Below are 23,861 nucleotides of genomic sequence, written 5' to 3'. Positions count from 1 at the left end.
TGAAAAAATAGCGTTAAATCCTCCAAGAACACAGTTTTTTTTTTTTTTTGCATTCTTGGAGAATATAAGAATGTTCAAAACATTAATGCACTGTATGCTGCTAGTGTCCTGCAGTACGGCACCCCATAAGCTGAGAGACTGCTCTTACTCAATTTCCCAGCAATGCATCCTCCCATTTTTTTTTTTTGAACAGGAACAGTTGTTGAGAAATCCAAGGAGAGACTGATGGGCACATACACAGAGATTCCTACATTTTTTTTTTTTTTAGGATTCAAATCCAACTGTCTTACCAGCCAGCATAAATGTGAAGAAAAGATTTGTGAAACGATAAAAGAACAGTCAAGATACATTAAATCTGATCAACTTGGAAAAGTTAATATCCTGTCTTTTTTTTTTTTTTTTTTTCTTTTAAACTTCACTGTCATTCATGTGTAGGTACTTGACTTGGGGTAAAGTTTAGGGATTGTATTTCATAATAAAAAAAAAAATATCCATCTCAATACAAGTTCATACAACTTCCTTTGCTTTACACAGTCTGACCAATGTAAAAGACAATCTTGGCAGCCTGCAGATTGCACTGCCTGTAGTGCATATTTAATCTATGCTCAGCTTCATTTCCCCACACCCTGAATATTTCCACTCGGCCTTTCACCCTGGCACTCCAGACATCAGTGGAGTTGTATAAATGCATCCCACTGGCCTTTCACGGTCTCATCTCTGCCAGTGATAGGAGAAATGTCAAGCACAAACATCAATATCACCTGGGTCTGCGAGAGTGCTTTTCTTCAGGGAGCCAGAAAATGGATGAAAACATGAGAGCCCATCATGTTTTGTTATAGCTCACCTTTTACTTGCAGTTCTCTGGCTTTTTGTATCAGATGGATGCTGGTGAGGTTGATAGCAGGCTTGACTGGTTGTCGGAGCAGTGCAGTTTGGCAGTTGTTGGTCTAGTCTTTCACAAACCTACTGGCGTTCGCTCAGTTGAAAGAATATATCTTAAAGTTGTGCCTTTTGAATGCTGAAATATTTCAAGCTGAATAAATGTAGTATAAGGGGATTATTCCAAAGCAGCACTAAAAGGGGATGTGTGGTGTTTTTAAGTATTTTTCCACCGCTGCGACAGTTTTATGCCCAAGTTGAAATAATCAACAGATTGGTGTGAGTGCTGTGTCATGCTGTCTTGTGTTTTGCAGCTGCTGTTTCTCATAATCGTGCTTGGTAGTTGCGGGCACATTGTGACTCACTATTTTGATAAATTGCGTTAAACTGTGTCACATAATTAAGTCGGTGTGTTGGTATGGCTTTTCTGAATCATAGCAGTGAAGGCTAGACTGTGATGTTACTGGTGAGATATGCCAAGCATGATTAAGATTTCTTTTTTTATTATTATTTCCAGTTTGACCTATGTGTCCACTGAGGGGTTAAAGAATGCCACGAATTTCCTGAACTATGCTAAGCATGTAAAGCATTTTTCTCAAAAATCATCCTGTCCAGTTCAAGACTACAAAGATGATCAGGTTTATTGGCCTACTGCCTGGGATATATATATTTTTTTATTCCAAACGCAGTTTACACTCACAGCTTTTATGCTTTACTGTTGGTGATAACTGCATTCCTGCCCTGACCAAGAATCTTGGAAGGGCTCTTTCACAGGAAGGAAGAATCACCGACTCTAACAGTGCCAATGTTTAAGCTCCACCTTTTCTGAAATAGTATGAGGTCATCTTATTGTGGAAGATGTTCTACAAGCTATAATGTAATGGAGCATAGAAAGGTTTTGCTTTTCCTTAAGATATTATTTTGGTGCATTAAATCCCATTTCATTTACATTATGACACTGTAATCTAGCATCATTGAGTGTAATAACTAGCCATTGTCAATTGTTTTTTTTTCTGGCATCCCACCATGTGTGCATAAAAGTTGTAGGTCTTGGGAATCATGGCCTTTAACCATTGTTTGCTTATTTTCTTTTCCTCTCTACATCTGGGAGCCTTCCTCCCAGTTTAAAGGGTCCCGATGGAGTCTGTGTTTGTTGCTCGATTTGCTTTTTCTAGCTTTGCGCCGAAACATCAGTCGTATAGTTCCACCAGGTCACAATTAGCCTGCAGACTATAGCGCTGCAGCTCTGGCGGCTGGGGAGTTGTAGACACATGGCTCTGTTTTGTTTAATGACAGTGTGTAGCTGAGAGTAGAAGCAGGCAGCCCTGGTCTGCAGGCAGATCATCACACACACAGATTAAAAGGAAACAAATGAGTTTGCATGCCATCTGAGACACAAAGAGAGAATTTGCATAAAGCAGTGGCGTTTTTTTTTTTTGCAGTATTTTTGCAAAGTCACTCTACCCCTGATTTAAAAACTATGTAAACTTCAGCTGTAACCAAATAGTTATTTTTTGCATCGGTGTAGAAGTCATAGAGAGAGAGTGATTTGCCTTTTTAATCTTCTGCATGCAAGTGGCTGCTGTTGTTTTTGTGTCACACTGCAGGAGGCAGCCAGACTTCCGTCTTGCAAACAGAGCTGCCCTGTGATCTAAGTGCCCACCAGGAAGCCAAACGCTTCCATTTCTTTTTAGTGGGATTCCAGACTTTTCATTTCATGCATTCTTTGAATAAGAATAAAATATTTTAGGACTGCTGTAATGCTGCTCCATCATTTACTTAGATAACATTTTGCTCTTTTTGTTTCTTAAAGTTAGGATTTTCTAATTGTTTTGTTAGCTGCTTTAGTGATAAGAATATGGGAGTAGAAAGTAAACCAGTGTCTGCAGTTGTTTGGTAGAAAATACAGAATGGCTTGGTTGCTCCAGGATTAAGGAAGTGCTCCCTTCCTGACAGGAAGTGTTTACAACTTGGTGACATTCCCTTTTTAACTTGACAAGTCTGTGCTTGCCCCTCTTTTCTGGCTGGCTGGCTATTCTGGCTGTCGCTTGCTTAATAAACATGTATTCAGTGTTAACGCTCCCGGCTGTTTTGACTTGAAAAATCTGAAAGTTTGAAGTGACGAAAGGTGCGTAGCTGTTGTGCGCCCTGCTGCAGAACCTTTGTGGAAACAGAGTGGTGACTGATCCTCATCCATCCGAATATAGCCTTTCTTGCCATTTGCTATGCTCCTCAGAGAGGTGGGACGCCACGTAGCAATAGCAGTGGTATGGAACTCCACCCTGCGCTAGCTCTATTGTCAGTGTGGGCGATGTGTAGCAACCATAGCACATCCTCACCATACAGAGGCTATATGAGGCCACAGAGCTTCCAGTCTCAGTCAGCACATCCTCACATAACATGGAAATAAAAAAAAATCTCTAGCATTGTTTTAACACCACACAGTGGCAATGCATCTTGTTTTCCTCCCTGCTCTGTGAATCACACTTTGATAATCAAAGCTTCTGTCCCAGTGGCTCTCATCATGTTATTACATGAAGCCCTACTCTCCTGTTTGCTACTTTGTGTCTTATAGAATCTATGATTAAAGTATAATGTTGTTTGTTCTTGTACATTATGGTAAATGTACAATAAAACAGCAAAACTGTCAAATGGGACCATATTGTATTTTCACTGTATATACCAGCAGGCTTTTTCATCTCATAATATTCTCATATTTAATAAAACAAGCAAACAAACAAACAAAAAAGTGTTTCCGTAATTCCTTTAGGCTACTGTAGTAGTGTTGAGGACAAATTGTTTGTTCACATGAGCACAGGATTATCATATTTCATAAAATTCCTACATTCCATCACAGCACCTGAATTATTCTCGACTCTTGTGCTGCACCACTTAGTGTATGTAGCAGAAACACTGCCAATAAATCTATCACACAGGGATAGGGACAGAGAAGGGAAATTGGATTTTGTCAAGCGTGTCGTCAAGTACTTAATCTTGAATATCTGTCACATATTAAAAGCAGCGTCCCCTCCACAGGGTGCAACACACACACACACACACTGGAGTTCTTAAGTGGCTGTGTGGCGTGTGTTTCAATGAAGAAGAGCCTTGGGGACAAGTTAAGGTGTTTTGTGCTAACAAAGTATGCATTCATTCATCAGCAATACAGGGCAGCTACAGTAGGAAATGACTGCAAAGCAGGGGTACAGATTTAGCTCTTTATAAGTATGAAATCCTGAGTATTACACACTGGATATATATATATATATATATATATATATATATATATATATATATATATATATATATATATATATATATATATATATATATATATATATATATATATATATATATAATATATATATATATATATATATATATATATATATTTTTTTTTTTTTTTTTTTTTTAAGGAGTGAATCCACAGGAAATATTGTTTCCAGGGTACGGTCTGTTTGAGGAATTCCAATGAGACACCACAACATGCAACATGTGTGTATCTAGTTACTTTATGACCTGTAAATAAATTGATGGTTTGGTGGCTTGTATATCACCTTGTAGCTCGTTTTGATGATTTCTGAATCATAATTCAAAGCCATACTTTTGACCTTTTTTAAATGGCACAAATTTTCGTCTTCCACTGTCGTTTTGAGCTTCCCCCAAAAGTCCTGACAAAAAGCCATACATTTGTTTCAGTAGCTAACAATGGCTGGCTTAATAATTATTGTAATTACCGAGAACAAGCTTTTGTTTAAAGTTACTTTTGTGAGCACTCTACATATAATTGGGTAACGACACTTTAACATTCTTCAATGCTTACAAGACAGCTTTAATTAGAGTGAATGTTTTATATTGGTATATTGTTGTGCTCTGGGTTCCAGTCTTCTGTGTTAAATGCAACCAAAATGCAGTGTAACGTGTGCATTCTGTAAAGTAAAATTAATATAAGTGTCAGCACTGACATTGTGCAGAGAGGTGCTACAGTCTGCTTTCCTTGGCTTTTAAAGAAGCTTTTGGGGAAGACAATGTCCAAACAGACCTCTGCACTATGAAGACAGTACTTCAAAAAGTATACCCTGGGATTATGTTAAACTCCCTTATTGAATTAAGATCGGTTAGAATCCTAATCCATTTATAAATGGGATAAGGAAGGCAAAAGATTTGGTGCTGATGATTGGCAGGTGTCTTAGTACAGAGGTGGTGAGGTTATATTGGCAGATGCATGCTGTTCTGGGGGTGGGGGGAGGAAGCAGAACCGCTTTGCAAATAATTTCAAGATATATTTTATACTGTGCTCACACTTTATTGTACGCTGTGTTTTATACGCTTTTTTTTTTTTTATGGCATTTTGTGCTGATGACAAATGATTTAATCAAATGTGTCACCAGCAGTTTATAAGTTTTGTTGAACATAGTTAAACCTTTTAGTATAAAGACACACATTTTACGCACACAAACATACAAATCTGCACGAGTCTGCATGAGTTGCACAAATGCACACGTTGAGATGGGTTTCAGCGGGGCCTCAATCAGTCCCGAAATAGAGGATCTAAGTGTTCGTTATCAGTTCACATTCAGATCAGAGTTTTTAAAGCCTGTCCAAGTTGATACTCCATGAGCTCACATGCACTGGCAAAGAACTCCAAGATCCTCTACTCTGAGTTGAAAAAAGGTCTCGAAGATAAAAATAGCATCGTCTTTCTGTCATTTTCGCTTGCTCTCTTGACAGTTGTATTCATTCCTCTGTCTTTACACACCAACTCATTCTTCAGGTGTACTTGTTGTGTTTTACATTCGTTTTCTTTCTGACTCAACTGTTTTCTGCATTGCCGGATTATCTCTCCACTGAATTGTAGTGCATAGTATCAGTCTTGCTGTTGCTGCATCTGGAAGCATTCCCGTGCAAACCATGATTAACAACAGCCTAAATCACTTGTGCCAAAAGAGCCAGCTTTGCCTTAGCTGGCGTGCGAAAGCCGCTCCGCATGGGCAAGAGTGCAGAGATCAGAACAACATTTTAATGTGGTCTAAATCTTAACGGGGGTGGGGGTATAATAAATAAGTCAGCTCCCACAATGCAGATGTCTTTGCGAATGACATGTGCAAAACTGATGGTTGTGCATTTTGAGTATGCTAATAGTAGCTGTTCGTCCACTAAATGGTGCCATGGAAAGAAAATGGAAGAGGCTTCTGTTTATTTTACACCACGACTCCTGATCAGGCTGTACATGTTCTGAAGAAGTGTGGGGTTCCTTTTATCTTGTTTCCTTCGAAGTTGCAGTTTTTTTCCCTTGTCGTGCTAATTCACAAGGATGAGTAGCTTACTGACACTCGATTGCTGCTCTTGACTGATTTTCCAATTAGATTAAAAGCAAATCAAATGAATACACCTTGAAATAAACAGAATTTTTGTTTATCTCCACTGAAGTGCTCTTCATTGGTGCGTGGACTGCAGTAGCTTGTGACTGATTGCAAAGCAGCGCCTTTAGAGCAAATATATTAATTTGATTAGCTACCCCTGCAGACTCCTAAGCAGGCCTTTTAAAGGACGCCCATCGCTCTTCAAAGCTTCCACAGCGGCAAAATGCTCTAACGGCAACCGTGTTTCTTAGGAAACATTTCAATAAAGTTTCATTAATGTCAGGTCTGTATGGTAGGAGCTGCACTCCTGCACTGTCTCTCCTTTAGAGGCGAAGCCAGTTTTCCATCTACCTAATCTATTTGGGAGATCCAGAACCCAGCAGAGCTCAGTCTTCACAAGGGACCTTCAATGAATTGTAACCAGATTTGTGCTTGCTTCTTAGAAACATAAAAGTATCTTATTGATGGTAACTGTGTTATGTCAGCAGAGAACCTGTGATTGTTTTTGCTTAAATAAATTGCCTTGAGGGAGTGTTTCTCACTGGTATGTTCTTTAAAAAAAAATTGTGGCCATCTTATCTTAGGATGGCTGCACACACAGCATTCATGCTGTGTTTATAGACAACGATAAGGTGGGGGAGCTATCAGCAGAGGCATTTCAATGAGGTACAGCTTGCTGAGTTTGGATTTGCATGAACATTTTTTTCCACCCCACAGGATTAAATATACTTTATACAAGTCCATGTACAATAGTGTCTCCTCAGCTTTTGTCTTCTCTCCCCTCCACTCCTATATTCTTTAACATGACTGTCTTTCCTCAAAATAGTGCCATGTTTTCTTTTTTGTTACACTGAAGAACAAAAGAGCAACAAGAACAAAGAAGCCTTTTGAAATGCCTTAATGCAATTGACCCACTAAGCACCGACTTGTATTAGGTTATCAGTGGCTGAAATCCCTTGTGGCGTGAGACATAAATCACACACGTCAGTCCTTTCTTTTTTCCCCCCTTTTCTTTCTCCCTCTTTCTGCAGCCTGCTGACTTTTCTGGCAGTCTCAAAGGGGCTTCAACCTTGACTAGCCCCTGACGCATTCAGTTCTTCATATGACATTAATGCCATCACTCTGCTTGCATTTATTTAGCAGGAGTGTTGCTAATCCTCATTTTCATCTTTTTATATGGTTTTATTTTTTTTTATTTTTTGCCTGAGAAAGTCATCAGTTTGCTGATTAATTGCGGTTCTAAAATGCCAATAATGAACATGTGGCTTGCTCAATCTTCAGCAATCTGTTGTCTTCCTGTTAAAACCCAGCTTTGTGCTCAGGTTTCATCTAATGCAGTTTCTGAAATTTTTATTCTTTTGTTCTTGATTATCTGATGAGCTGGCTGAACACATTATGCATTTAGACTCCAGGAGGATTGCAGCCCATATTTTCTCGCTTCTAATGGAAGACTGGGGCAAAATCAAAGTGTAATCCTAGAAGCTCTAGCATCACGGACATTGTGCCAGGTGCCTATTATAGCCTCCCTCCTTTGCTAATGTTCTCCCTCTGTTCCCACTGATTTGAAGTCATCTTCATTGCCTGAGAGCCCCAGTGCATTTCAAGAAGTCTGCTGCTATCTCCTTGGCCATGTCTTATACCTGCCAGAGCTCTGGCAGGTATAAGACATGGCCAGCCAGAATGTGAACTGTGGAATGAAAGTAATTGAGCGAGTTCTCTCTCTCTCTGCTGCAGACCAGTAAAGGACCCAGATACCACAGGGACATGGCCTAAGCCTGTCAGGTGGCTTTGTGAGATTTATATAGACTTACATCACAGCTTAGCAAAGACCTGATATATGGAGGCACTGCAGTCTTGTGCTGAGAGGGGAATTTTACTTTCATGACAAGTGTGGTTTGGCTGCTGTCCTGACACACCCTGGCATGCCACAAGGCAGATGGTGTGTCCCCCGGGCGACGCCACTGCTCTCTAGCACCCCTCTCCTCACAAGCCCATGTTCTTCCTGCTGACAAGTAGTCATTAGTGCAGTGGGACAAGAAGGACACATTGGAACAATTTGGATATATTAACCACCTCCTCAACCCTATCATGAATTTGACCGCAGGGCCTGTGTGATGACACCATGTAGAATGTATCTGATTGTGAATGGTTCAAAAATCCCTCAAAAGAATGATCTGTGTGGGATGAAATTAATAATGTTCTTTCAACTTATGGATGGCCATAGAATACTGTGGCAAATTTTTCTTTGAAGTATTTATCAAACAGCTTAGCAGTGATCTATACTGTCACTATTTTTACTGAGATTTTTGCCCCATAAGTCAAAATAAAACTCAACAGATGACCTCGATCTATTAGGACTGGTTTCTTTGTTTCATTTTACATTGGAAAGCAGACTGAAAACTGGCTAGTCCTACATATAATTCGATTTTGATAACAAATGTCAACTTGTGTTTTTTTTTTTTTTTTTTTTTTTATTTGTTTTACAAAAAAAAATAAGAACACAAGCAAGGTGTGAGCTACGTACATACATATACTTTACCATGAAAATTGTTATAAGAGCTTTGAGTATGGACGAAAGAGCCATCATGATTAATGGCACAGTTACTCACAGTTGTGGATCCACTCCTTTAATCTGACCAACAGATTTCTCGGTTGTAGCTTCCAAACAGAATAAGGGTGATAGTTTAAAAAGTTTAGAGGATCCTTAAATTTGAGTGCTTTGCCTTCTCTGCCCTCTAGTACCATACTTTACACATTAAACAGCTAAAAATCTCAAACCTTGAATATTAACCTCTGGTAGATTACAACACTGTTTAATATCAAGTCCAAGCTTCTGGCAAATCAAAGTGTGATGTTTGAATTTCAAATGATGGCTTTGGTTTCTGTCCGTGATTGCATTTATCCCCACTCTCTGATGCTATCACAAGTTTTCCTCATGTGCCCCAGCCCGTATTTGTCTTACATTATGTCAACAGGAAAGGCAAAAGTATGATGTCATGCATTTGGAGTGGTTCCACACATTAGTCGAGTGATTGCCATTATTTCCTGAAATCTGCTCAAACATCCTTTGGCCCATGATGAAGGTGAATTAAGTGGTAAGGTGATTCAGTTCAATCAGTGAGCTCTGCTAAAACGTCGCTGGGAGCAAACATTCAGTATATTTTGTGGTGTAAAGGTGGGAGAACTGTGGACTGCATGCATGCATTGCCATACATTATTGTATTGTGCTAAAATGAATTAATCTGAAGGAAAGCAGTTGTGTAGAGAATGTATGATATACCTTTTGAAGTGTTTTATCCCAAATCCTGAGCCACTCTGGATCTGACCACAGTGAGATATCTTCAGGACCCCATTTAAGAGAATCCAGTCTTTATTAGTGAGGGTTACTTATTCTTAGATTTGGGCTATGTTTGCAGTTACTGCATCTGAAGTGGCTTTGGCACACAATATGATTACTGAAGGTGCAAGATGGTAATAAGACTGGATGTGATGCATAATTTTAGGGTCTCTTGGGCTGCAAAGGTGTCGCTTATCAGAATGCCTGAATTTTTATCTAACTTTTGTGTGAAATATGTATATTTTTTTGCAGTGCAAAAACAAACCAGGACAATGTTTATATTGGATTTTTCCCGCTGCTTGAATTCACAGCAGCAAAACATTCAAGGAACCCATAATTATGTTGTGGCAGAAGAAAAGTCCTAGTTATTTTCCCCAAACAGATGGAGAGTGAATACTGAAAAAGGCAGATTTAACTCAGAGGAGCTGCTATGAACACATCCGTGGTACTTTACTTTCTATGCTATTATAGCCTAATCCACGTATAGTGAGGCTGATCTGAGCAGGAATATACCTGCCAGCATTTCCCTGTCACTAAGAGGATTACAAATTATCCCTAGACAGTTAACTTACTTACGTTTAATACTTGGAAACTTTTCAACGTCTTTTTTTTTTTTTTTTTTTTTTTTAAATGTGTGACTGCATTAAATGATACTTAATCTTGATCAATATTGTTAAAATTTGTGCTTTTCTGGGTCTAAATTTGAAGGTGTATCTGTACATCTACTCACTTCCCTGAGCTTTGGCAGGTGTTTGTGTGTCTGTGTGTTTGTGGCACTCTCGTGGGTGGCCTGCATATGGAGTTGGCTTCTGGGGAGTGTGCTTTCCCTGTGGCAAAGATGGACAGAGGTTGCTCTCAGGAAAGCTGGCTTGGTAGAGGCGCAGCATGGTGAGCGTGAGCCTCAGTCCACCTCCACTCTGCCCCTCCCGGTCCCATCCACCAGATGAGTGATGAGCTTGTTTATAATGAGACCAAATCCCTTCCTGTTACACATGACTCATTGGGTGTAGTGCCCGTCGTACATATTCACACACTCATTTAGGTGTTTTCTTGTTTGTCCTCTGGTCTTAACCTTAAAAAAAACAAAAAACTTTTACTAACATGTTTTCAAATTACAAAACATGCAGTACGCTTCTCATTTGACCACTGATTGGCAGGACTAGACTGAGGCTCCAGACTGGCTAGGAGCCTCAGCAGGGGGGAAAAAAAAAAGAATTTTCTAACCGCTGGTCCAAATTACCTCAGTCACACACCCTTATTAGATCCAGTGTCCAAGAGGAAAGATGGCTCAAATGGGAGTTTATTAGCTTTCAAATTTGAGGTCCATAGTTTTGAAATGGTGTCCTCACAGCTGAAGCAAACATTTCAGGGAAACAAATATCCCCCCAAGGCACTGTAAAAGTGGACTTCCTTTGCTCCCTCAAGGTTTGAGCTGTATTTCTGGGTCTCAGGACATCCACCTAATTGCCATCTACTGCACAAAATGCTCAGCAAAAGAGCAAGACTGCAATTAGCCGTGGCTCACTGCCAGCTCGGCATAAATCTGCCAAATTGTTTCTCTTAAGAAAGTTGAGCAGTTGTGGTCCTCTTTCCTCTACTTTTGAAATGTAGGCCTGTCACTAGGCTATCATATAATTAGGGAGACCAGCAGTAGCAGAGAGTGTGCTGTAAGGCTAAAGGCTGAGGCATTGTGGTGGCATGCTGGGGCATACAGAGGTGGGGTGTTATTTATGTATTTCTCCCTTTTATCTTCTGGTTTGCATCAGTGGATATCACTTGGATATCCTGGGCCAAAGCAGTATCTGTCACAGCACACTGTACCCATGTTGTAGTGCAGAGCAGCAATGTGAATTCCCCGGTTGCTCTTTCACACTTTTCCCCCTCCTTCAACATAACCTTTTCTTTCTTTCTATTTTTTTATATCTCCTACAGCTCATTATCCTTGAAGACTATGCGGACCCATTTGATGCTGAGCAGGCTGGCAGCACTCAAACCACCACAGAAAAAGTGACAACTGAGAATGATGGCTACATGGAGCCATATGAGGCCCAGAAGATGATGGCAGGTAGATCAACACATTAAATTGACTCTTTAGTCCCCTCCCCTTTTTTTTCTTCCCGTCACCTGACTATCTCTACCCAACTTTACACCTCCAGTAATCGTAAGTTAAGGACTTATTGTAGGTTTCAGTGGAGTGGTAATTAATATGCAGTGTGATGAGGCTGTATGAATTAATGAAGAGGCTCAGATGGCCTGATGCCATTTTACAAGACAGGTGCAGCAGAGCAGAAATGACCAGAGTGTCACGAAAGATGTCAAACCACTTTCAAAAGCTGTGATTTTGCCCCTAAAAAAAAATCATACAAGCGTTTAAACGATGCAATGCATTTAGAAGAGGAAGATTTTTGAAAGTATATGTATATATATTTTTTATTTTTCCCTTGAACTGTGTACACAGGGAGACAGCCGCTTGCTGGGATTTCCAGGAAGGCATTTTTTTTATTCGGGACAACAATAGCTGTGTGCTAACACAAGAATTTAGTTGAACCACATTCCCCATATGGCTTCGTCACTGCACGTTCATCCTGTGGCTGTGCACAGCAGTGACAAAGAGCAAGGAATATGCACAAGGAAAAAGAGAACTGAGGAAATATTTTTAAGCAAATAAAACAAGTGGCAGCTGTTTCCTCTCCTTTGCTGCTTTAGTATCCAAGATGAGAATGATGGGAAAGATAAAAGTATGAATGGCAGATTTGGAACTGCAAATTGACTAAAAGATATTATATATGATGGCTCTGATACACTGACATATGATCTATATACTGTTACCTCTAACCATCCCTCACATTGTTCCATTTGCTACCACAAAGACAAGACATAAATGTCTCTGTCCCTCCTCAGCAATTTTCTTTTAATGGGCCTCCAGACAATCTCTTGTTTTTATCTGTCTTACTGGTTTGACCTCTGGCCCAGCCATTGCCTCGGCAGAGTGCAGAAACTCGGGATAAATCACCACTCTCAGAATGAGAAAGCCGTAAAAGGGGAAAAAAGAAAATTCAACAAGACTTTTGTGGTATCACTAGAATCTTGAACGTATTCCAAGTTTTTTGTTGCTCTATAAATTTAACTCGACACAGCTCTGCATTTGGCTGCATTGACAAACAGTTCTATTCTGACAGCAACTGTCTGTTTGATCTGATTAAGTTTTCAGTTTCTTTCTCTGGTTGTTCCTATCTTTGAAACCTGAGATGATGTTATTTTCAGGCTTCTTGCTTTCATTTTCATATGTATCAATTGCCTTTTTTGGTGGGGTGTTGTGTAAATAGAGCTTTTAGGAGATTTATGTATATCTACTAACGTTTTAATATTCAAAGCAATCCTTGGATTGCTATTTCCTAAATGGGTACCTTAAGGGACATTAAATTGTTAAGTTATTACATTTATCATATTGGCTGCATACAGTGCTGTGGAAAAGTCTTGAGCCACCCCTCATTTCTTCATAGTTTGCTGCCAAGGAGTCAGATCTTCCTGTAATGTTTTGAAGCGCAATCATTCTCTGGGCTTTCTGAAGGTCTTTCAAAGTTTTACTTTGGACATTGGCTGCTTTTTCACTCATTTTCAATCCAGGCTTTACTTGGCCATTTTCAGCGGGACAATAATGTCAAACACACTGCCAGTGCAGTAAAAGCGTACTTGGATTAAAAAAAAAAAACACACACACACACACAATGGAACATTATCCTCTGTGGATTAGCCTCCCCAGAGCCAGGACCTCAACATTACTGAAGCAGTGTGGGGTCATCTTGTTAGAGAATTGAACAAAATGCAGCCAGCATCCAAAGTAGAGCTTTTGAAGAAGCCTGAAGAGGTATTCCTGAAGACTACTTAAAGAAATTACAAGGAAGCTTGCCTAAGAAGGTCTTTCCCATTTTCCTGGCAAAATATAAAGAAATGAAGGGTGGCTTGAGACTTTTGCACAATATTGAATATAGCAGAAATATTGAGGATGAGTAATCTTTTTAATAAATGCCTTCTATCATATTCACACAGCTGTAAAATTCCAAATTCAAACTTGGATGCTTCACACTGCAGCCCCACTGGTGCAGTTGGGGGTTAAATGCCTCACCCAAGGGTGTCTCAGAGATATAATGAGGGTCAGGCTCTTCCACTTTCTCCCACTGTGCAAGGCCAGATGCGCGCACCAATACATCAGCATACTGGCTATGCTATAGAGTAATTGCTGCATCTCTCATTCTGACAGCATCTTGGTCAGGCAGAAGTGCCCGCTCAGAGTTTCGTCAGCTAAAACGAAGAGAGGAGCTATTGCATGGACTGCTGCACTCTAGCAAAGAAAGGTCCTTGTATCCCTAATTCTGTCTCATTATGTCACTTTTACTTTAGCTCAGTATTGCTATATAAGACTTTGTTACCATCTGCACTGTTACGAATAAGAGTTCTCTTCAGCTCTCAGACTGTGGTTTCTGTAGCTTTAAGAGCCTCGCTTCTCAGCTCTTGGTTTCACAGATGGGTGCAGATGGACACCAAACCCTAAACATGCCAACACAACACAAACTTTTCTATTTATGGCTGTCAAAGCAAGTTTTAATTATTTAATTACTGCCCGCCAAATTTATACCATCTATAAAATGGTCTGTCTACCTTCTCATAAAATGGACTGTAACTTCTCCACTTGTAAAATCAAAACTGTGTGTAAAATTGTTCCTTATAAAAACATCTTTCCAATTAATTTTAAGAAGTAGACTGAAAATGAATAATTTACTGACTTTTTAACTGTTTCTTCATGTGATTTAACTTAGAGCTCCTCTCACCTCATTCAGCAGACATACACTCATTGGTTCAGTGCGAATTAAATCAACTTCATCTGATCAGTCACAGTAATTATACTAAATTTATGTTGCTATAATTACTAATATAAAAGGCCTTTTTATCAGTTTTTAGATATCTTTATTTGAAGTTAATAGTTCCTTGTTTTGTGACACGAAGCCATGTCATAAACACCTGGAATCAAACACTCAAGTGTACAATTCCAAGAGTTTTATGACCTATTTGGAGTTTAATCATTGCTTGTTGTTTTGCATAGCTTTCAGTAAAATTTTGGGAGCAATCAGCTAAAAGGCAGCTGTATAAACAACAGTATGACTAAGCAGTAATAATGCACACAGGTTATTGAAAAGCCTTCACTGTGTCAAAATGGCAACCCTTAAACTTGAGTTGGAGCATACATCACAGATGCACAAGAGCAGGTGGTCAGAACTAGATTTCTATCTAAAAATGGTCGTAGTACTGGGAATAATGCCTGCCTTGAAGATGTGATCGGCCTAGTTTAAATCAGAAACTTTATGATCACACCTTGTAATAATAAGTATAAAATATGTTACCTCTGCTCTGAAGACTCTCCTGTACTCTTTTAGGGATGCTTATCTTTTATAGCTTTATTGTCAAAGGCACACATACCCTGTATACATGCATTGTGTTGTAAGTAGTGTTTTCTTTATTCCTTGTCATTCCTATAAATGAAACTTGAAAGCTAAAGGAGATTGCTGTATTGATTCAATAACAAAAGATCCCATGTTTTTAACAGGTTTCAAGTAAAACTGTTTTGAGACCGGAAGGTGTTATTTTGAAGATACAATTATAATTCCTTGACAGCATTCACACCTTAAACACACAAAGACACACATTCAACACCATAGTAGGAGGTGTGTCATGTAAGCCCTGAGGCCAATAGTGCCACAGCCGTTTACATAACAAAGTGTGCATTCCTGCTCTTTGTGTGTGTTGGCACGCACACTGTTGGGTACGTGTGTGTGTGTGTGTGTGTGTGTGTGTGTTTTTGTGTGTGAGAGACCAAGACCTGTGTGCCTGTGTATGTGCTGTATGCTCCATGTCTCTTTTCCCAAGAGCCATCCTTAGTGAGGTTGAGCTGGCTGATTTATGGGCCTACTGGAGGGGCATGTCACAACTTCCTTAACCTGAAAAGCCAGCCCCACCCCCCCATAAGCTGCTCCACACTGGCAGCTGGCAGGGAATCACTGCACCTCCTGCAGTTATGTGATGTGCACAGCCGCACTGTCTTTATGTTTCTTGTGTGTGTGTTTCTAGAATGCCTTGAATGTTTGTCATGTCTACACGCGTCAGACTTTACATGTGCTGTTTTTGTCTGAGAGTATGATTCTGTTGTGCATGTGTACATAACCCTGATAGAAGACTTTGTCCCCTTATTGAGTTTTGGTATAAATACTTATTGTGATGTGTAACTGATACAGTATGTGTGTATTTTGAATGTGTGACAAAGTTTAACGTCCCAAAAAAGAAACTTTTCTGCATCTTGTCCTCACAGAATAGTCCACATATATCACTACAAACACACATACACACCTCCTCAGCTATCAGTGAGGCCAGGCCATTCCCTGTAGCACAAATAGCAGCATCTAATCATGGGAGGAGTTATTGGAGGAAAAAAGCTAGAATGAACTCCTGCAATTTTTTTTTTTTTTATCTCTTCCACTTGACTCCGTCATACATTATTGTGGCTGTTGAGACTTGTTCCACTGACAAATACAAGGGGCTGGACTAGTACTGCAGGGCAGTCTGCGTCAAGCCATTTCTCAATGAACACACATTCATTCTCATACTTACCAGTCAGTCAGCCAGCCAGGCAGGCAGACGACCATGTGAGAGATTTCCCACAGTACAGAAGAGGCCTGTTGTGCAAACATCTTGCATGATTGAGCTCTCCTGAGCAAACAAACTCCAGTGCAGCCCACTTGCCAGTCCTCAAACCATAGCTACACCACACCAAAAATGCTGTTTGTATTTGGAGGTATCAGACAAAAATAACCCAGTGTGAAATATTTTATGCCAGTGGTGAATTTATTACACACAGTGTCAAAGTTGTAACCTCAATTTGTCCTCATCCTGTCTTTTAGGGCATGCTCTGTCATTTAGCAGCAGGGAAGTTGTGCAAGAGGGCCAGAATACCCAGAGGAAAAACCCTTGATGTTTTCCATAATGGTTGACTCACAGTAGATGGGTGTTCGTTCTTTCTCTCCCTCTTTTTTTTTTTTTTTTGGACTGAAATATATGCCGGGAAATCTCTCCTAGCATTGGCACCTCCTGCACCACATGTTGCGGAGGACCATCCAGTGCCAAGGTGATGATTCATAAGTCGTGGAGTTGATTATTTCAGTTACTCATGATAGTGTGGTGTCAGGGCTCTGTTGGCTCTACAATATAAGTGCCAGGAACATTACCAGTTTAGAACAAGTCTGAGTCGATGAGAGAACATGTTTAGATGTGTCATAGTTGAAAGATGGAGAAAGTGAAAGGAAAGAGTTAACAGTAAGAACAAAACAGATAGGAAAATGAATCAGAGGAGGGAAACTGTCCACAACAGAAACAGAAAAGGGAGTGATGAGAGAGAGACCTAGAGGCAAAAACAGGGGGAACAAATTCATATTACAGCACCTGTGGGTTACTTTGTAGAGTCTTTTTAAGAGAGAAGAATGGAGGCATAGTGTGCCGAATGGTTTCCTCCACCTCCTCATTTGGACATGGCAGTCTAAAGTCACCCCAGGCAATGGCAGGTACATGTGGCTGCACATTTCTTGGCCTGTAACCCAGCTTTTATTGCCTCGAGCCGTAACTTGAGGGATATCCGGAGCCTGTACCGACAGTGACACTTTTCAAAAGTGATATATTTTTGATTTTAGAAATCTGTGCTCTCATTATATGACTTTAGATCCCCAGGAGTGTTTTGTTAGTATAGTTTAGTATATAACAATTCAGCAATTATCCTCTTTGTTTGTTTTCTGCTTCTTCACATCTTTCTCAGGCCATTTGAAGAATTGCTTAAGAATTACCTCAGCAACACTTTTATGCATTACGCCGGCTGATTATAGGCAGCTATAAATAAGCGCTGACTGCAAGGCCAGTAGCTGTGAACTGGACGGGGAAGTGAATAATTAACACTGTCCTCCTTCCTCTTGCACTTTACAGCTACTGTTTAAGGGTATTTGGGCCATGTAATTAACCTGCAGCTGTTCTTTTTTTAAACAGTTTTTTTTTTTTTAAATTATAAACATAATGTCTACGAGGAAATTACACAAATGTTTACAATCTGTTTTTTTTTCTTTGTCACCGTGTATATGTATCATGACGTGCTGGTAATTCAGGGTGAAATTGTAGGTGGACTTCTTTTATTCTCATCACAAAACAATGAAAAGCAAAAGAACATTCATAGTGAAAATCGAAAGTGGTGTGGGTGTGGCATTGCATACAATATGTATTACATTCTTGGGGAAAAACCGTTAGGTTTCATAATGAAGCTTTGGAGCCAACAGTTTGTAGCAGATGTGGGAAGAGTCTCCATGTCAGTCCCTGCTTTTTGCAGGAAATGTTATGTAAGGTCATCAGGGGCAAACAGAGCATTTATTTTACTGAGTTCACGGCTTCCACCACACTAACTGGGACTTTAAGAGAAGCATACTTCTTATTCAATCATTGCATTGTGTTATCCTGTTAAATTAATGCTGTTAACATTAGAAATGGGCAGGACTGTTAACGTTTGCTACCTAGGCCCCAGATTAATGTTATCGTTTTATTATTAGCCATAGCTGCTAGCCACTATCAAAATTATAACAGATGCCTGATGTGGGTGTCAGATAATTGCTAAAAGCTAAACGGCTAACATGTACGCCGGCTAGGTTAACAGTGATAATTGTTTACTACGTTAGTGTTGTTGTTGAGCTTTACTGGACTCTCATAAGTTTTATTGTTCAATGTTGTGAACATCAACTACTGTTCATGTGCTCATCTGCTAGTGGTGAAGATGGCACTGGTGGTACTGTTGCAAATGAGTATCTAATCCAGTACAAATTTTTAGTATTGTATAGTATTTTTTTAAGTATAATAATAATTTATTTTTATTTGGGGACTATGACTGGTAAAGGGAGAGAGACTGATATGATGGCGAGAAGGAAGATGGCTATATTGTGTGTGCAGGAGACCAGGTGGAAGGGAAACAAGACCAGGAGATAGATTCAAGCTGTTCTACCATGGTGTAGATAAGAGAAATGGAGTAGGAGTAATTCTGAAGGAAGACTATGTGACTAGTGTTGTAGACGTGAAGAGAGTGTCACACAGGATCATGAGTTTGAAGCTGGAAATCGAAGGGGTGTTGTTGAATGTTGTCAGTGCGTATGCCCCATAGGTTGGATGTCAGTTAGAAGAGAGAGAATGCTGCGGTAAATGTAGTGTGTCCCCAGAGGGGAGAGATTGGTGATTGGAGCAGATTTTAATGGACATGTAGGTGCAGGGCACAGTGATGATGATATTGAGGTGTTGGGTATGGTGTTAAGGAGAGTAATACAGAAGGACAGATGTTAATGGATTTTGCAGAAAGAAAGGAAATGCCTGTGGTGAACACGTACTTTAAGAAGAGGAAAGAACATAGGGTGCTGTATAAGAGTGGAGGAAGGTGCACACAGGTGGACTACATCTTATGCAGAAGGTGCAATCTGAATAAGAAAGGAGACTGCAAGGTGGTGGCAGGGGAGGATGTAGCTAGGCACTCTGAGTACTTTGAGGAGCTGATGAATGTAGAAAATCAGAGAGAGGAGGACAGATGGAGTACAGTTAGTGGATCAGGAAAGGCAGAGGATTAGTAAGGAGGAAGTGAGGGAAGCTATGAAGAGGATTAAGAGTGGAAAGGTAGTTAGTCCAGATGAAATACCTGTGGGGGTATGGAAATGTCTAGGAGAGAGGGGAGTGGACTTTTTGACCAGACTGTTTAACACAATCCTAGAGAGTGATGCCAGAGGAATGGAGAGGAAGTGTACTGGTAGCAATTTTCAAGAACATGGTGATGTGCAAAACTGTAGTAACTACAGAAGGATACAGTTGATGAGCCATACCATGAAGATATGGGAAAGAACTGTTGAAGCTAGGTTAAGAAGAGAGGTGATGATCAGTGAGCAGCAGTATGGCTTCATGCCAAGAAATGGCACTACAGATTTTGTTTGCTTTGAGAGTGTTGATGAAGTTCTGCACTGTGTCTTTATGGATCTAGAAGCATATGATAGAGTTCCAAGAGAGGAACCCTATCATATGCTTCTTCTAGATCCATAAAGAAGCATATGATAGGGTGCCAAGAGAGGAACTGTGGTAGTGGAAGAGGAAGTTAGGAGTGGAAGAGAAGTATGTGAGAGTTGTGCAGGACATGTATGAGGACAGTGAGACAGTGGTGAGGTGTGCAGTAGGAATGACAGATGGGTTCAAGGTAGCAATTATATCAGGAATCTGCTCTTAGCCCCTTCTTGTTTGCTATGGTAATGGACAGGCTGACAGAGGAGGTCAGGCAGGAGTCTGTGGACTATGATGTTTGCAGACAACATTGTGATCTGTAGTGAGAGTAGGATGCAGGTGGAGGAGAGTCTGCAGAGGTGGAGGCATGCTCTGGAGAGAAGAGGAATGAAAGTTAGAATATGGTGAGGTATGCAGAAGGAGTGTGTCAGTGATTGGGAGAGAGGTGGAAAGGTGAACGTGCAAGGAGCAGAGGTAGTGAGTGAGTTTAAATACCTTGGTTCAGCCATCCAAAGCCATGGACACTGCAAAAGAGAGGTGAAGAAGAGAGTGCATGCAGAGTGGAGTGGGGTGGAGACAAGTGGCAGGGGTGATTTGTGACAAAAGGATAGCAGCAAACGTGAAAGGGAAAGTTTACAAAAAGGTAGTGAGATCTGCTATGATGTATGGTTTTGAGATGGGGCCACTGACAAAAGACAGGAGGCAGAGCTGGAAGTGGCAGAAATAAGGATAAGGTTGGGCGGGACCAGAATGGGCAAGATTAGAAATGAGTATATCAGAGGGAAAGCTGAGGTAGAGCGGTTGGACAGAAACTTAGAGAGGCAAGGATGAGATAGTTTGGACATGTGCAGAGGGGGATAAGTGGCTTTATTGGACAAAGATGCTGAAGCTGGAGCTGCCAGGCAGCAGAAAAAGAAGACCTCAGGAGGTTCATGGATGCAGTGAAGAAGGATATGCAGAGGGGTGGTGTGACAGAAGAAAATGCTAAGGGTAGTGTGAAATGGCGGCAGATGATCCACTGTGGCGATCCCTACAGGGAGCAGCTGAAAGAAGAACTCATAAATTTTATTTATTTATTTTGGACAACCCTGGTCTTTATATATGCTTCTTGAGTGATGATGGTTGTTGTTTCATCTGTTTAGCAATGACAGCTCAAGAATAACAAGTATAAATACTGCTCAAAAAAATTAAAGGAACGCTTTTTAATCAGAGTATAGCATCAAATCAGTTAAACTTCTGGGATTTTGATCTGGTCAGTTAAGTAGCAGAGGGGGTTGTTAAGCAGCTTCAGCTGCTTTGGTGTTAACGAAATTAACAACAGGTGCACTAGAGGGGCAACAATGAAACAGCCCCCAAAACAGGAATGGTTTTACAGGTGACAGCCACTGATATTTTGTCCCCTCCTCATCTTTTCTGTTTTCTTTTCACTACTGGTAGTATGAGGCCATACCTGGATCCTACAGAGGTTGCACAGGTTGTTTAACTCCTCTGGGATGGCACATCAATACATGCTGTTGCCAGGATTGCTGTGTCTCCCAGCACAGTCTCAAGAGCATGGAGGAGATTCCAGGAGACAGGCAGTTTCTCTAGGAGGGCTGGACAGGAACGTAGAAGGTCCTTAACCCATCAGCAGGACCAGTACCTGCTCCTTTGTATAAGAAGGAACAGCACGATCACTGCCAGAGCCCTACAAAATGACCTCCAGCAGGCCACTGTTGTGAATGTCTCTGATCAAACAATCAAAAACAGACTTCATGAGGATAGCCTGAGGGCCTGATGGCCTCTAGTGGGCCCTGTACTCATTGCCCAGCACTGTGGAGCCTGATTTAGCAGTTGCCAAATAATATAAGAATTGGCAAGTCCACCTCTAGCACCCTGTGCTTTTCACAGGTGAGAGCAGGTTGACCTTAAGCATGTGACAGATGTGAAAGGGTGTGGAGAAGCCATGGAGAACATTGTGCTGCCGCTTCATTATTCAGCATGACTGGTTTGGTAATGGGTCAGCGATGGTTTGGGGAGGCATATCTATGGAGGGACGCACAGACCTCTACAGGCTAGGACACCCAGACTGCCATTAGGTATCGTGATGAAATCCTTTGACCCATTGTCAGACCCTACATTGGTGCAGTGGATCCTGGGTTGCTCCTGGTGCACAACAATGCCCAGCCTCATGTGGCGAGAGTGTGCAAAGCAGTTCCTGGAGGATAAAGGAATTGATATCACTGACTGGCCCCGACGCTCACCTGACTTAAATCCATTAGAACATCTCTGGGATATTATGTTTCCATCCAATGCCCCCAGATTGCACCTCAGACTGTCCTCAGAGCAACATCCATTGTCTCATTAGGAGCATGCCCTGACGTACCATTTTGAGCTGCTGCAATGAAATTACGGCAAAATGGACTGGCCTGCCGCAACATTTTTTATTTTTATTTATTTATTTATTTTACTTTGAGTTCGAGGTGTCTTTGAAGTCAGCCCTCTGTAGGTTGAGAATTTTCATTTCCATCAAATGATGTTGCATCCTTTTGTTACACATCACCCAGTCCATGTCATTATGATGCATGATTTGCTTCTTTCCCATTGAGATCTGCTGTGTTTTCAAAGTGTTCTTTAAATTTTTTTATATACTATAGTTGAGTTCTGTTTTGTCACTTTTTGATCTATGGCGACTAACTTACAGAAAAAGTTCTTTCAGTGACACAGCAGTTTATAATGGATGATGTGTAAAACACCCAAGGACCCTTTTTGGTACAGAAAAAGACTCAAGTTTCCTGCTAAGTTGCTTAGTTAAAATAACATGGTCACATGATCTCCATTTATCCCACTGAGGCTCTATATATGTCTAAGTATTTCATAGGTAACAGTGAAACGGTCCTCTTTTGCACTCCAACTGGTCATTAAGTCTGTACTCCATTCACTGCTGCTTGCCAGATATTGTCAGAAGTGAGCTACCCATTTATGTCACGTCTACATGATCCCATGAGAAATGACTGACAGTTATTACACATTGATCTGACAGGGCGGTACCAAGTGATGCAAAACCAGTCCCTCACAATCCCAGAGCTGGTGTCAGGTGGTCCTTTTTTTGCTTGGTGTTATTGTTGGGCCCATATTATTTTAACTTTTAAAAAATGGGTCTTGTCAATAAAATGCGCTGCGTAATAAGAGACCTGGAGTTTATTTCTAGAAGTACAGAACTGTAATGAGACCCTGCTGGAGAAAGAATCAACTTGCAGAGAAGAACTGCAGTGTTATCTAGCTATTAAATTCACTGTGGTAGGGTTTGACTTGATGCTTTTCAGTGTGGAATACTGGTGGAATTTTTGAACCTGTTCAAATTATGTTGTTCCTTACACTGTTTCATCAAAATTTAAACTACAAATTACTCCCATGTGCAGATTTTCTTTGGATAATTGAATCAAATAGTCTTTCTTCTCTCTCCCCCAGTTTTTTGATTAATTTGTGAAGCCTTGTCCTCGCATAATTTCAAGCTCTGCTCGATAATTAGCTTAAACAAAAACACCCACTTTATAAATAGTCTGACTTCCTTCTTTTCCTTGGTTCCCTGTGACCATCATCTCAACTGATTAGTCAGAGGAAGTAAAAGCTAAGTTATTTCAACGAGCCATGTGGAAATTTTGTGTAGCTGTTGTACTTTGTAGGACCAATATCAGCTTCGGTTAAAAAGGATGTTTTTTTGTTTTTTTTTCTTTTCTTTTCTGATGCTTAGCGGCCAGGACGAGAAGAATGAGCCTTTACTGAACTGTGCATGCTTGCTGAAAAACAACACATGCTCAGCAAAATACTTCCTCCCTAAACTGGTGTTTTTAAAAAGGTTTTTGTGTTTCCTTGTCTTTGACAGTGACATACAGTCCAGCAAGACTATGAATATGTGGTTTTGTGTGTGTGTGTGTGTGTGTGTGTGTGTGTGTGTGTGTGTGTGTGTGTGTGTGTGTGTGTGTGTGTGTGTGTGTGTGTGTGTGTGTGTGTGTGTAAGTGTGTGTCTGGCCTGCTGGATAATGGCCAGCAGCCTCTGTGGTGTGGATGGTCATTTGGCAGAGCTGAAGAGCGGAAGGTGTAGGAGGTGGGAGGAGAGGGGAAGAACAGGAAGACTGACGACTTATTGATGAAATGAGAAATCTCTAGCTCAGCCTGATAACCTCCCTCCCTCTCAC

The 23,861-nt window shown here is 40.6% G+C and overlaps 1 protein-coding gene across 4 annotated transcripts in view; it reads left to right on the top strand.

The window, feature by feature from the left end:
- The window catches only part of shf (Src homology 2 domain containing F), a 99,522-nt gene that overhangs the window by 3,837 nt on the left and 71,824 nt on the right, over positions 1-23,861 (top strand). For all 4 annotated transcript variants that reach the window (XM_030758075.1, XM_030758080.1, XM_030758065.1 and 1 more), the window contains exon 2: positions 11,512-11,644. In XM_030758075.1, coding sequence (XP_030613935.1) covers positions 11,512-11,644 — 133 coding nt within the window. The remainder of the gene's footprint in view (positions 1-11,511; positions 11,645-23,861) is intronic.

The sequence above is a fragment of the Archocentrus centrarchus genome, chromosome 3 (assembly GCF_007364275.1).
Source record: "Archocentrus centrarchus isolate MPI-CPG fArcCen1 chromosome 3, fArcCen1, whole genome shotgun sequence".
Classification (NCBI taxonomy): Eukaryota; Metazoa; Chordata; class Actinopteri; order Cichliformes; family Cichlidae; genus Archocentrus; species Archocentrus centrarchus.
The sequence above is the reverse complement of the archived record's forward strand: the minus strand, read 5'-3'. Positions and strand labels throughout refer to the sequence as shown.